We start from the raw sequence: 13814 nt of genomic DNA on the forward strand, positions 1-13814 counted from the left end.
TGGAGTTCCATCTCCGGGCTCGGTATGCCTCTCACTGCCACACAACAGTGTGTGATCACTTTTGCTATTCCATCTCAGAAAGGCATTAACCATTCATTGCCGGTCCCACAATGAACTCCTTCTTCAATGGTGTTGGGCCTTTTAAGGCACTCAGGCTCAGGGTCTCTGCATTAGGAGTCCTGCAGTTCAGGAAACAACGTGTGAAATGGTCAACTTGTTGGACTCCACTGAACAGTGGGATTTGCAGAGCCCCTTTGCCACACTGGGCTGAAGGGACTGCAAAGCAGTGGGGTGGCTTGCTGGGCTGACTCGGTTTATTGCTCCTGTTATAAAACAAACCAACCAAAGAGGCCCTTTCCAACCCTGCTCTTTGGGCATTGCAGTGCCAGGTGCTAACCCTGTGCCACCCTTGCAGCCATCGAAGCCATGAAGAACGCACACCGGGAGGAGCTGGAGCGAGAGCTGGAGAAGTCGCAGCGCTCACAGATCAGCAGCGTTAACGCCGACATCGAGGCCCTCCGGAGGCAGTACCTGTAAGGCTGCTTGGTGTGGTTCTGTCCATTCATCGCTGTGTTTCATGGTGGTGTTAAGGCACCTGGGAGACCCCTGGCTCCTCTCTGATTTTGGCAGTGAGCTGGAGTCCCTCAGTCCCAGCCCAGCTGCAGCCATAGGTTCCTGACTGCCTTTCATTTGAGGGTTTCAGGGGCTCGGTGTCCCCACACTACCCGATGTCAGCAGCTTTATGGTCACCAAACCTGCAGTGGTGTTGCTGCTTTTCTTGCTGCTGTCACACGAAGACAGCTGGGCCATATCTGATTGGGCAGTACCAAAGCACTGAAGCCAACCAAAACAATCAAGCAGCTTTGCAAACCCTGATACTTCTATGTTAGGCATGTGTGGGTGTGCAGGTCTACCCATTGCATAGTGCAGGCTTGATAGATCTCAGTTCTAGTTTTGGAAGCTTGCCCACCATTTAACCTCCTGGAAGAACACCTCCTCTAGGTTGGTGGCCAAGCACCACTGTGCCAGGAGAGGGAAGGGCTGGCTTGCTCTGCACTCAAGGTTTTTCCCAAAGGGAGCACACAAATCCCTGCCCTCGGTCCTTAGATTGTCCTGGACAGGTGTGGGGTGCCGGAGGAAGAGCAGGAACGTGTGTATGAATGGCAGATGTCTCTTTGCCAGGGAGGAGCTGCAGTCGGTGCAGCGGGAGCTGGAGGTGCTGTCAGAGCAGTACTCACAGAAGTGCTTGGAGAACGCCCACCTGGCGCAGGCGCTGGAGGCTGAGAGGCAGGCCCTCCGCCAGTGCCAGCGGGAGAACCAGGAGCTCAACGCCCACAACCAGGTGAGGGCAGAGGGAGCTGGGAGGGTGAAGGTGGGGAAGGGCACGGTTTGGTTGGACATGGTGTGATATTAGAAGTTTTCCCTAGTGTTAATGATGCTATGGTACTATAAAAGAAGGCATCGCATCTTTGCTGCCCCAAGCTGGCTTCCTTGTGTCCAACTGGGGTGAAAATGTGAGGTTTGTGATAAAAAGATGCCATGAATGGCTCCATAAGGCAACAGAGAAGGCCCTGAGTGGGGCCAGGGAGATGTCACCATCTCTCTGCTGAGCCCTGGCTCATCCTGCAACATCTCTCCCTCTTCCAGGAGCTGAATAACCGCCTGGCTGCGGAGATCACGCGGTTGCGGACCTTGCTGACCGGGGAGGGTGGAGGAGAGGCTGCTGGGTCGCCTCTCACCCAGGGCAAAGATGCCTATGAGCTGGAGGTGAGCACCTTGTGTTGGGTTACAGTGGGGCCTGGGGCCCCAGTTTCCCCATTTAGTACCAGGCAGTTTGGTTTTGTTGTCTGTGAAAGTCTTGGCGCTGTGCGGTGTGTGCAGGCTGCTCTCACACTGCTTCTGTCCTTCCAGGTCCTGCTGAGGGTCAAAGAGTCGGAAATCCAGTACCTGAAGCAGGAGATCAGCTCTCTCAAAGACGAGCTGCAGACGGCACTGAGGGTAATGTCAGCTGCAGGACTGCTTCTCCAAATCCTCAGGGCTGTGCTTGTCTCCCCTGTGTGTGCTTAGATTCCAGCTTGCTTCCCCCCGGATTTGAAACAGCATTTTATTGTTGCCCTTAATTAAACAGAATACCCACATTGGTGTTGTCAGCAAAGCCTCCCACAACTCTGTCAGCCCAGGACTTATCCCTTCTCCCTTCTTGTGGGAAAACATCTCCTTTGAGTGTTTTTTCCCCTGTGCCTGTCATATCAGAGATCTGAAATGGCAAAAACAATCAGTGTTAGAGACCTCCCAATAATGGATCTGGTCTGCTTTGGACCAGGTGCTGGACTCTGAGCTTTCTGTGTATCTCGAGTCCCACATACAGCTCCAAGAATGTGGCCGGCATCACTGTCCAAGGCTCCAAAGTGCAGAGCAGGGGACAGAGCTCCTCGCTGGGTGAGCAGGGTGCTGCTCCTCCTCTGGCTGCTGGTGCTGAGCTGCTCCTTGGTCTGTTCCCCTCAGCTCCAGCTGTCTGTTTGATGTTCTCGGGTTGTTTTTGTTCCTTTGCCAGGATAAGAAATACGCCAGCGACAAGTACAAAGACATCTACACAGAGCTGAGCATTGTGAAGGCCAAGGCAGACTGTGATATCAGCAGGTTGAAAGAGCAGCTGAAAGCAGCCACAGAAGCTCAGGGAGAGAAATCCCCTGTGAACACCACTGTATCGGGATATGGTCAGTGCCCTTCCAGCCGCTCTAAGCCATCTTTGGGTCCCTGGCTTAGCGTGTGCATTGCGGTGTGTGAGCCCTTGTGCAGCACTCAGTCTGAGCGTAGGCCTTTGCGTGGTGCTTTTTTCTTTTTGCCATTTCATGTTGCATCCCACCTCTGCTCCTTGTGGAAACCTCACTGGGGGCAGCAAGGAGTGGGTGACCTGAGCTGCCCCCCCTCCGGCCCCCCCAAGGCTGTTCATCCTTCCAGCCCCAGGAGGGGAAGCTGGTGGATCTGAAAGCCCTTCTGCCACCTCCTGCTAGGAGAGCATTATGCTGAGAGGCCCCTGCCCAGGCCTGGCTTGCTGGGATGCGGAGAAGCCCCCTCTCCTTGTAGCAGGCCCCCCACTAATGCTGTTGTTTTGCTTCTCCCCAGATATTATGAAATCAAAAAGCAACCCTGATTTCTTGAAGAAAGACAGATCCAGTGTTAGCCGGCAACTAAGGAATATCAGGTCAAAGGTGAGCTTGCAGCTCTTCCCTTGCGATGCAGGTGGCCAGCATTGCTCTGCGGTGGGGATTTAAGATGGGAAGGGGAAGAAAACAGAGAATTTCCCAGTCACCGGTGCTAACATGGCTGGCAGCTGGGAGAGCACTGAGAAGGCAGATGGGACGTGGTTTGCAGAGCCTGCTGCCATGGAGTGCCCTGAGATGTTGGGGTGGAGCCACTCCTCACCTGACACAAAGATGAAGTTCACCTCTTCTTTGGTCTTTCACAGGCAGACTGACCCAGAATTTGCTCCCCATTGTCAGTTGAAGTTTAGGTGTTAGAAATGCACGCAGCATTCTGGATTTTGCAGTGTCCCTTGCTGTAAGATTGTGGGTCTTTATGTGGAACAGCAATGTCTGGATGCTGGGCATATTTAACACATGCTTTCCTTGTGTGTTAACACAGCACAGATGGCCCTGTGTTTTTCTGGCCTTTCTGTATTGCTGTTGGTCCCAGATGCCAATAATTCTGCCAAGAGCTCCCGCTTGGCTTGTTGGCTGCCAGCACTGCACCGAGCTGCACTCTGCCTGGTGCTGTGGGACCACAGAGATACGAGGGGCACACAGAGCTGCTCACAGAGCATCCTCACGCACGGGTCAGTCATGATCGACATGGGCTCATTGCTTTGTGTCTTCTCCCCGCCAAGCAGAGGGGGTCTGATGCTGATGTTGGAAGTGGTTGGGACTTGGGGCAGAGCGAGAAGCCAGCAAGCAGAGGCTTCTAGCTCAGGCAACAGTCAGCATGCAGCTCTGCAAGCAGCAGGTGTCAGTGTGGGGTGTCTGTGCCGCCCCAAGTCAGCAGGGAGCAGCTTGGGGTACACCCAGACCTGCAGCCTTTGCTGTCCCAGGTCTGAGGGTCGGTTCCCCATCACCACTTCAGCTCAGGGTACTTATCTTGCCACGTGCTGTTGGTAGGAACCCCGGGGAAACTGCCTGCTTGCAATGCTGCGCGGGGAGGGGGCGGCTGGGCTGCGTGGATGCCAATGCCTGTAGGATTTATGAGCTTCTTGTTTTTGTTTTGTTTTCTTTATTTTGCTTTCTCCTCCAACAGTCCGTTATTGAGCAGGTCTCATGGGATAACTGAAATGAACCCGAGTCCAGGTTCCCTGCCACGTAGGTAATCACACCGGCACCCACCGAGCGGCACAGCTGCCCGCTGGAGCGGCCCTCGTTGCATGCACTGCTCACACCTCCACGGCAAACGAGAGCCCTTCTCTTAATGACCCTGTGGTTAATGACAGTACGGGAGGAGGGGAGGAGCAGTCTCTCTGCTCTTCCTGGGGAGTGATGGCTTTCTCACCTTCCTTTTCCTCCCACCCTCCCCAACACAGCAATCAGCACAGAGAGGATTTGGACGCAGTGGGGCACGTTTTCCTGTTGGCTTTGTTGGGATGGTGGGACTCTGAGTGTGCATGCTTGAGTGACTGTGCATGCCTCAGACTAAACTTCAACACCACCGGGGTCCCGTAGAACCTTTTTGCTGTTAGCCAGGTGGAGGAGTGGATCAGTGCTGCCTGTAGATGCGTTTCCCCCCGAGGTCTGTAGTATGCAGTAGTGCTCCTGGGCTCAGCTGCAGAGGGGATTTCTGGGCTGCCCCCAGTTTTCTCTGTAGCTGCTGCTGTAGGTTGTCGGGGTGTTTCCTTGCCCAGAGACCTCGTGCTGCCCCCCGGTGTCCACCTGCTCTCATCACCACTTGGCACCACACATCCCACAAGATTCCAGGGCCATTCAGCAGAATGGTGGGCAACGAGCACGATCCTAATGGCACAGACACTGAGGAACTGGAGCAGTAGTTAATTTTCCTGGCCCATGGTAAAGGCTGAGGTTAGGGAACAGTGAAGGGGGATGGCTGGAGAGCCGCAGGGACTCTGGTGGAAGATCCCCTATCACAGCCTTCACCCTGCATTATTTTCCCCTCATCAGCAGCTCAGAAGGATTATGAAATCCCTAAGGGCTGAATTTGGACCGTGATGCAGACCAGCCCAATGTCTTCTGGTGTCTGCTTCCATCTAGTTAGAAATTGAGTGTGCAAACAGGAATGCATGGGTTGCTGCTCATTTAAACAGCCCAAAGCCGACTTTCTGCAGGAAGGGCGTGCTCAGACTTGGGTCCTGAGAGGCTTTGCTGTCTGTTGGAAAGCAAGAATGCACCGTGTGAACGCGGAGCATTGCAGTGCTTCATTTCTGTGCTCTTCTGTATTTGTGAGCCTGAGGGAGGAATGTTAACAATGGTGATTGTGGGGACAGCACAGCTTCTTAGCACTGTGTCCTGCCTTGATAAACCCACACTGAGCAAAATGTGGCCCAAAAGTGCAAACTCTGTGATGACCAGGTGGTGTGGTCAAGGAAACAGAGCAAGAGGGATCATGGTGGTTCCCTGATAGCAGCAGCGTTTCCACACAGGTCTGTGCCTGCTGGAGCTGCCACATGCTGCAAAGTGGGTTGGTTGCAAGGTGAGTGGTAAGGCTGCTGCAATTCCTGCGTATCAGATCACCAGGGAAGGGCAGCAGGGAGGAGGGAGGGCTGCCTGCCAGCCCTGTGTAGCTCTCTGGAGTGTCTGCAGGTTAAAGCTGTCCTAGCAGGGCCAGATTTGTTTGCTCCTAGGTTGCACCCCTCACATAGCTCTTCTGTATTCCCAAGCTCGTAATAAATACTGTTGCTGAAAGCTGTCGAGGCAGGGTTTGCTTGGATAGCTGCATTGGATCTGGATGCTGAATCTGCCATCACATCCTCCTAGATCCAAAGAAGTGAGCCCTGTGTCCCTGTGTGTGGCAGGAGGGTTAGGTCTGGGCCGTAAGAGATGGCTGGTGACAAAATGTAGTTCTTGGGGCTGCTTGAGCAAAGTCCACATGTGGAACAGAGCTGGAGCAGAGCCCGCCCCGTGCCGCAGCCCTGCAGGTATATGGCAGCGAGTCCTGGTCCTTGCAGGCTGTGGGATCGCATCCCACCCGGAGCTAACCCCATTTCCAGCAGTGTTCACCTCTCTCATCCACTTCGGTCCGTACCTGGCTAACCTGCGCTCTCAGCTCTCTCCAGGCACTGTAACCACACCCCATGGCTGCTGTCATGCCCCACTAATCTCTCTGGGATGGCCTCCCCTTCCACTGCCCACATCCCCCCACTCCGCGTGCCCGCTGCCGCCCACCCCATCCCACCTCTGTCTGTGTTTTTCTCCCTCGCAGAGCCTGAAGGAAGGCCTGACCGTGCAAGAACGCCTGAAGCTTTTTGAATCCAGGGACTTGAAGAACGACTAGCCCTCCCCGCTCCGCTTCACCACGCGCACCTCCCGGCTTGAGGCAGCACAGCACCAGCACCGTTCGTCCCACGCCGCTCACCGCCGTCCTCGCTGACGTTCGGCCCCACGGCCCCCTCGCCGCCCCCCTTTGCCCCCCGCTTGTGAGACGCTTCTGAGACTCTGAGAGGGAGAGGAAGGGACTGGGCTGTGGGTTTTGTGGGTTATTATTATTATTATTATTTTCCCCTCTTCGGCGCTTTGTAGGAGAACCCTTCCTTTACTGTAAACCATTACACTAAGTGTCAGTATTAAGGCTCAGTAGCCTGTGAATAAGCTAGCTCCGTCGTACCAACGCCTTGGTATGTGCGCAGGGCCGGGTGGCGGGGGCCAACCCTCTTACTGCTGTCACGAGCCCCCAGTGCTCAGAGCACGCCGGGAGCTTCATTTGCCGTTGATCTTGTCGACTGCATCTCTTGCACCTGCAATGGGGGAAAGCCTGTGGGATGCTGCCGGGGTGCCTGGAGGAGCCGTGCCGATGCCTGGCTGGTAGAGGACACAGAGCCCGGGCACCAGCGTTGGGTAGGGGCTGCTTTGGGCACCTGGTGAGCAGCGGGAGGGAGGGAAGCGTTCCTGGGGCCGAGCCGCGAGGTCACTTCTTGCCTCTCCTAGATCCAGCCCAGCACTGTTTTTTTTTGCTGTTACTCCCTTCCTCTCATTGAGTCCTGTGTATCTTTAGGGTCTGTGCGCATGTGAAACTCCCTTTTCCTAGTCCAAGGAAAGTAGAGTAGAAAGTAGAGCCAATATTGACTGAAAATGCACAGTGCTCAATGCATATAATGCTCCCTTTTTTATCAGCTTCTTGAACTCGACTCTTCTGTCAGCAGGGCAGCTCCTCTTTTAATTCGTTAATCTTTTCCTGAAATAAAATTCTGAAAACCAGTCTGTGCTTCAGCCCTGCTCAGTCACAGCAGCTTCTGCAGGCGGAGCACACGGCTCAGTGCTACGAGGCCCAGAGGTGAGTGCAGAGCTCAGTGCTGGCTGCAGGAGCATCTCCACGTGCTTTGTGCACCTTACGGAGCCCCCCAGCTGTGAGTGGGGTGAAGCGTTGCCCCATCGCTCCCCACACTGACACGGCATCGCTTTGGACTCGGGGAGATTTTCTTAGATGGAGCTGAGCTGTTCCTTGACTTCTCTGTGCTCATCCGAGCTGGAAGCAGGTGTGTGTCTCTCGTGGTGAATTCGGGTCTCTGCGGGCATGGTGTGTGACCAGCTGGGAGGTCTGTGTCACTGGGTGCTCCAGCAGCACCACCAGGCACACAGAGAGCTCCTGTGCTGTGTCTCCATGCCTGGCTGCGTGTGGGAGTCCTGGAGATGGCAGGAGGGCTCCTCAGCCCCTTGGTTATGAAGGCTCTTCCCTCTCCAGCAGGCGTGCACCCTCTCAGACGTTCTGCTGTGCAGCCTCACGCCAGCGTGCGCTCACTGCAGTGTTCTCCATCATCCAAGCGCCGGAGGAGCATTGCAAGCCCACGCCTGGAAGAGAGACTTGGTGATGAGGTGTGTGCATGGGGTCTCTGCCACCACCTCGTGTGACTGCAGGGCTGTCTGGTGGCACTGGTTTGCACAGGCTTTGCTCTGCTCTTGGGATGCTTTCATGGCCGGCGATGTCCTGAGACATGGAGCAAGGATGGCACGTGGCATCATCACTGTCAGCACTCATCTCTCCCAAGGCTGCGCTGGAGAATTGCCTTCTTCCTCTCAAGAAGCACAGCAGGACTTTGTCCTTTCCAGCCACCTGAGCAGAACGTGCTGATCTCCCTCTTGCCAAGAGGACTCCAACCATTCATGTGTTCCCCTGGAAAGCCTTGCTTTACTTTGATGACTTTGTTGTTTTAACCACGTGCACCAGAAGGGACACACCTTGCTATCACAGCATGTGGGGGCCGCCTGATGCCACTGAGCACTGTGCTCCCTATGGAAGGATGCAGCCTGCTGCACAGGTGGTTCTATCCAACTCTGGCCGCTGTGCCTGGCGCTGGGTGGAGGAGAACCATTAGCTTTCTTTGTCCAAATGGCTGCTTCCATCCTTAATGCAGAGCATGGTGGATGTGGTGCAGCTGTATTGGTGCTGCAGCAGATAGAACCCAGTGCCAAACCGGGACTGACAGCAGCTTTTGGCTCATTGCACATCAGTGTGTTCATGCGGTTTGTGAGAACAGGTGATGAAGGGCTAAAAAGGTGCTGCAGTGAAGGAGGAATTGGGCTTTTCTGGGGTCATTGCTATTGGGGAAGTCCTGATATACCATAAAGCAAACCAGCGGGGCTCTGCGCTGTACCTTCCTGCAGCAGCTCTGTCTGCTGGGGGTCGAGCATCACACACAGCTGCACGGCAGGAGCAGCCTGGGGCAGGGCTGGGCTCTGCAGAGCGGCATCACTTGTGGCATCTCTGTAAAGCTGGTGGCAGCCCTCCACCTCCATGAGAGAGAGGAAGGGCAGCTCCAAAGAACAGCCGGGAATGGGGTCATTGCTGCAGAGAGAACAAAGCCAGACAGAAAGGTGGTGGCTGTTCCGGGGTGATCCTGCTGCTTCTCTCCTGCCCCGGGCATCATCCAGCCTCCTGCCACTGACGTGACACAGCTGCAGGTGCAGACTGTGCCTATAAGGGGATACTAGGACTTATTTTATCTGCATAACCCCCTCCCACCCTCATTCCATCATTCAGCCCACAGCCGCTGCGTCCCCGTGCTGCTGATGCAGATGCTGTGACCACTTACTCATGCACACAGCGCGGCTCGCTTTGCCTTTCCTCTTCCCCAACCTCTTTAAAAGCAAAACTGCTTTGTTGCTCCCTTTAGAACAAACATACTAAAAGCTGTGTAGAATCCCAAGCGTGCACTGTAACTAATCGCGACTCAGGGGGTTCTTTTGTCACAGCGTTTTGGTTTCACTCACTGGCTGAGAGCTGCCACCCCCTGCCTGCCCCCACCGGCTCAAAGAGCTTCTCACGCCTTTTCTGCTGAGCTGCCCTTTAGTTTCGACGATACCCGAAGGACACACACACGCCGCTTGGAGAACTGCAACTTGACTGCACCCTGAACTTGCTTTTTCCACCCACCCTTGTACTGAGCGGCAGCAGCACGGAGCAGACGTGGACACGCAGCCTGCAGCACATGGCTGTGAGGATGGGGGCGAGGAGGGGAGGCTCCCCCCACTGCTGCACTTTGAGACACCCGAAGGAAGGCACCGATGTGGGAGCTGCTGCCAGAAACCCGATAAGCCCGTCAAGGTGGTACCAGCTGAACGCAGCCACAGCTGGCCCTGAGCTGGCAAGTAATTGGTGCAATTACAGACCATTATTTCCTCATTCTTCCTGCTTTTCCCCCACACGCTGACAGCACACAGGATGGGACTCAGAACACAGCACTCACTCCTCTTTGTTCTAAACCAGAGAGAGCAAAGTACGTTGCAGAACGCTCAAGGTGATGGCAGGTAGGTGATAGGCTGGAGAGCACAGTCCTTGCTGACCCCTCCTGGGACCTGGTGATGCAGATGCCTCCAGATTTGAAAGAATTGGTTACTTGAAGGGATGAAGTTTTGGGGAGAGAGAAGGGAAAGCTGCAGGTCTTCGGGTGGCAGCAGCAGGGGGCAAGTGCTGGTGGTGCACAGCTTCAGCCACCAACTGAACCTCAGCCAAAGGCACTTCTGGATCACAGCACGCTGCACGCTCTGCCCTTGTACTCAACAGCTCTGTGCTCCCATTGGAAACAACGAGGAGCTGAGAGCAGGAGCTGAGAGCAGGAGCTGAGAGCAGGATACACTCCCAGATGCAGCAGCCGGCCCTCCACACTAACCTGCAGCTGACAGCAGCAATGGCACAGCGTGCACACAGCACCTGTGCAAACAATGCTGCTGGAAGCCAGCATGGGAGGCTGGGGATCACAGCCCTGGCTGTTTGCAGCCCCAAGGGCCCCTCTTGCATCAGACCCATCCAGGAAACGATGCATGGCATGTGATTCCATCCCCTGTGCCAGGGGCTCCTGCTTCTCTGTGTGCACAAGCTCCTCACCTCCTCCTCTCTTCCACTCCCATTTTATTCATCGCTTTTCAAAGATTCACTGTTCCTGGTAACTGTTCCCTGTAATAAAACATCACTTTTTTGTCACTGTATTTATTCCTTATCCAGCCGTGCGTGTCATGCCAAGTTCCCATGGATGTAGCTGATCGTTTTGATTTTGTAAATATAATGACCCAACTTTACGTAAACGAGACCCTAATAAACTATTTTTGCACCAGCCTTTGCACGCCGTGCACCGCTGCCTTTGTTCCAACCACAACACGATGCAAAGCCTGAGCAGGGTGAGCTGCCTGCTCCCATAGCGACACGCAGCAAAGAAAACGCGACAAGTGTAATTTCAAACAACCATCACGTATTTAAAGGAGCACATTTCAACCTGCTGAACCAGCCCCACTGCAGCAGTTCCTTCCATCCCAGCTGCCAACAAGGCACGGCTTCGTTTCACACCCACACTGACTTTCTCCCACAGAACAGACCCTCAATGTGACACTGCTGCCCCCACGTCCCAAACAACATCCTGTGGATCTCCAGGAGCTTGCAGTGATTTGGATCTTGGAAGCAACCAACCCATGAGTGCAAAACACTGCAGGTGACGTGGAGCTTGTCTGAGTGAGCGGCATGTTAATGCCGGGAGGTGCAGCAGTTTAAGCTCTAACTAGATCAGCAAACACAGTTTGTCTGCAAATAAAGCTGCAGGCAAAGCTGCAAGTTACACTGCAGCTGGAGCTGCTCCTCAAACGAGGCCAAGTGTCTGCAGAGCAGCTTCCCTCAGTTCTTTCTCCCTGCTCCGCTCTGCAGGAAGATGAGCTGCCACTGCAACCTGCTCTCACACGTTTACACTGGAACTCTACTAACCTCAAACCAGAGGAAACTCATTTACAAACCAAAACTTCCCGTTTCCCAGATTTCCTTCCACAAACCGTCAATAACTCGTGCAAACCAAAGGACAAAACTGCCGCGCTTACAGCACTGACACAACCCCCAGCTTCGCTGCAGCCCTCACAGCCCTTCCTTCATGGTGCAGCTCCATCCAGCTGCACAACACGCAGCTCCCCGGAGCGCAATGCAAACATCACCCAGCGCAGGGCACAGCAATGAGCCCCCCCACGTTGCCCATCAGCTGGGTGGTTCCTGCTCGTTTGGACACCTGTGGCTATTTAGGGTAGAGAGCAATTCAGCTCAGCAGGTGCTTGATGAACTTACAACCAGATGGGCAATATATGGACGGCTATAGATAACAAACCCCCAGGTGCCGTCTGTCCCACACCCCTCCAGCTCAGGGAAGCAGCTCAATCATTTGCTATTGGAAAAGAAGGTGTAGTTTCCAGGGTCACACTCCTCCCAAATCCTTTCAAACTCATCCAGGAAAGGCCGCACAAACTCTGCGTCCTCCACGATCACCACGTTCTCCCGGTTGCTGTAAATCGCCTCCACCGTCCAGTTGAGGGATCCCGTGATGAGCATCTTCTTGTCCACGATGGCGAACTTGTGGTGCATGAAGGCCACGTCCTGGTTGTGCCGCACCTGGATCCCTGCAATGACACAACAAGGACTCGATGGGCACCCGGCGCTGGGACAAATCCTTCCCCTCCCTCAGCAACAGGAGCCACAAAGGCAGCACCCATAGGAGCGCCAGCCTGATAGGTGCCACCAAATGGAAGCAACGAGGGGCTGCGAGCAGGAGCACATCGATACGTGTCCAGACCAGCAGCCAGCCCTCCGCGCTAACCTGCACCTGGCAGCAGCGATGCTGCAGCACGCACACAGCACCGTGCAGCTGGGGACGGAGCACAACCTGCTGCAGCTGCACGCAGCCCTTCTCGCACCAAACCCGTCCAGGGAACATCGCAGCTGATTCCGTTCCTGCGCCGCCAGCCGGGCCCGGCTCCAGGCAGCACAGCACGGCCAGGCCCCGAGCGGGACGAGGCGGGCGGCAGCGACCGAGGCCCCAAAGCAGCCGGGCCCGGCTCCGTCCGGCAGCTCCCCCAGCACCTCCCCCAGCAGCTCACCCAGCAGCCGCAACACGCCGATCTGCGAACCCCTCAGCGCCATGTACTGCGAGTCCGTCACCACGCGGATCCGGACGCCGCGGCGGTGCAGGACGGAGACGGCCCGGCCGAGCTCGGGGCTGGAGAAGGCGAAGAGGCAGAGCTCGAGGGAGCGCCGGGCGGACAGCAGGCGCCGCAGCAGCCGAGCGAGGGAGCAGTCCGCGCGGGGCAGCGGGCACGGGCACGGCGCGGGGCGGCCGTCGCGGCTCTCCGCCTCGGCCAGCAGCTCCTCGGTGCAGCAGGGCGGCGAGGGGAAGAACAGCACCTCGCGCACCGCACGGCGCCGTCGCCGCGCCGCCAGCAGCAGCGCCAGCCCCAGCCCGAGCCCCAGCGCCAGGCCGGGCCGCATCGCCGCTTCGTGTCCGTGCGCCGCGACGGAGCTCCGCGAGGCCCGAGAGGAGCACGGCTGGAGCCGGCCGAGCTGGAGGCCGCCCCAGCTGCGATCGGAGCCGTGCGGGGCCGGCGCTGCAACTCGCTGTTTATCGCGGCCGTGAGCAGCGGCGTGCACGTGCCGGCGACGGCTGACAGCACAACCAGCTCCTGCGGGGACCTGCAGGACTTACCTGCAGAGCGAAGCCGTCCCGCGTGAGCCTGCGGAGCGCGTCCAGCAGCAGCCCTGCTCGCTCAGCAGCAGCCCGGTGGGTGCACAGACAGCAGCGGCCGCCTTCCTTCCTGCAGACGCTTCTATGCAAAGGCCCTATTTTGGATGAGCTGGAGAACGGGGAGCGCTGCTGCACATCCCTGCCTGCAGCTCCTGCCCGCTGTGCTGGAAGCACGGCCTGAAGCCCGACCTTGGGCTCACCCTTCTGCTGTTGCAGGAGCCGCAGCTCTGCACGCAAACGTGGCCATAGGCAGGAGCTGAGGGTTCCGCAGCTTTCATGCTTGGAAGAACCGTGCTTTAGCAACCAGGCAGCTCAGCTGTCAGGAACATCTAAACGCCAAACGCCTTGCCTATTGTCTTGCCTTGTTGTTACACAGCTCCGGGCTGAACCAGAACAGCTTTGCAGCACAAGTACTGGATCACATAAAAGGCAGCCACAGGAACAAGCACCAACCTTGTACTTGAGATCCTGACTCACTGCTCCATGCGTTTCTACTTAGTGCTGCCATTTTTGTTCCACTATCAGTGGACTTTATCACATTTATGACTCAAAGTTTCCCTTCCTGTGGGTAAACCCTGAGCACCTCTTCTCCCTTGTTTCCTTATTGATGACGGGAAAA

General features: G+C 56.1%; 2 protein-coding genes across 9 annotated transcripts in view; one reads left to right on the plus strand and one right to left on the minus strand.

Annotated features, from left to right (window-relative positions):
• MPRIP (myosin phosphatase Rho interacting protein) overlaps positions 1-7412 on the plus strand; it is a 56311-nt gene extending 48899 nt beyond the window's left edge. For 4 of the 8 annotated variants that reach the window (XM_072349135.1, XM_072349138.1, XM_072349140.1 and 1 more), the window contains 7 exons: positions 416-533; positions 1183-1342; positions 1648-1767; positions 1912-1998; positions 2555-2717; positions 3127-3212; positions 6421-7412. In XM_072349135.1, the coding sequence (XP_072205236.1) occupies positions 416-533; positions 1183-1342; positions 1648-1767; positions 1912-1998; positions 2555-2717; positions 3127-3212; positions 6421-6492 (806 nt within the window). In that variant the 3' untranslated portion in view covers positions 6493-7412. Of the gene's footprint in view, positions 1-415; positions 534-1182; positions 1343-1647; positions 1768-1911; positions 1999-2554; positions 2718-3126; positions 3213-4290; positions 4357-6420 lie in introns of all 8 variants that reach the window. The other 4 variants (XM_072349137.1, XM_072349143.1, XM_072349136.1 and 1 more) reach the window with 2 other exon arrangements.
• Positions 7413-11700: 4288 nt separating this feature from the next.
• Positions 11701-13022, minus strand: PLD6 (phospholipase D family member 6). Its single transcript, XM_072349144.1, has 2 exons — positions 12555-13022; positions 11701-12077 (listed from the first exon to the last, which is right to left on the minus strand). The coding sequence occupies exons 1-2, from the start codon at positions 12940-12942 to the stop codon at positions 11839-11841; spliced, it is 627 nt and encodes a 208-aa protein (XP_072205245.1). The 5' UTR covers positions 12943-13022; the 3' UTR covers positions 11701-11838.
• Positions 13023-13814: the final 792 nt, after the last annotated feature.

The sequence above is a fragment of the Excalfactoria chinensis genome, chromosome 14, assembly GCF_039878825.1.
Source record: "Excalfactoria chinensis isolate bCotChi1 chromosome 14, bCotChi1.hap2, whole genome shotgun sequence".
NCBI lineage: Eukaryota > Metazoa > Chordata > Aves > Galliformes > Phasianidae > Excalfactoria > Excalfactoria chinensis.

Bases quoted from the DNA above. Each gene is read 5' to 3' on its own strand.
- PLD6 (XM_072349144.1), bottom strand. From the start codon at position 12,942: ATGCGGCCCGGCCTGGCGCTGGGGCTCGGGCTGGGGCTGGCGCTGCTG. The intron at 12,078-12,554 runs GTGAGCTGCTGG...GTGTCATTGCAG, and splicing joins CGGCGTGTTGCGGCTGCTGG to GGATCCAGGTGCGGCACAAC.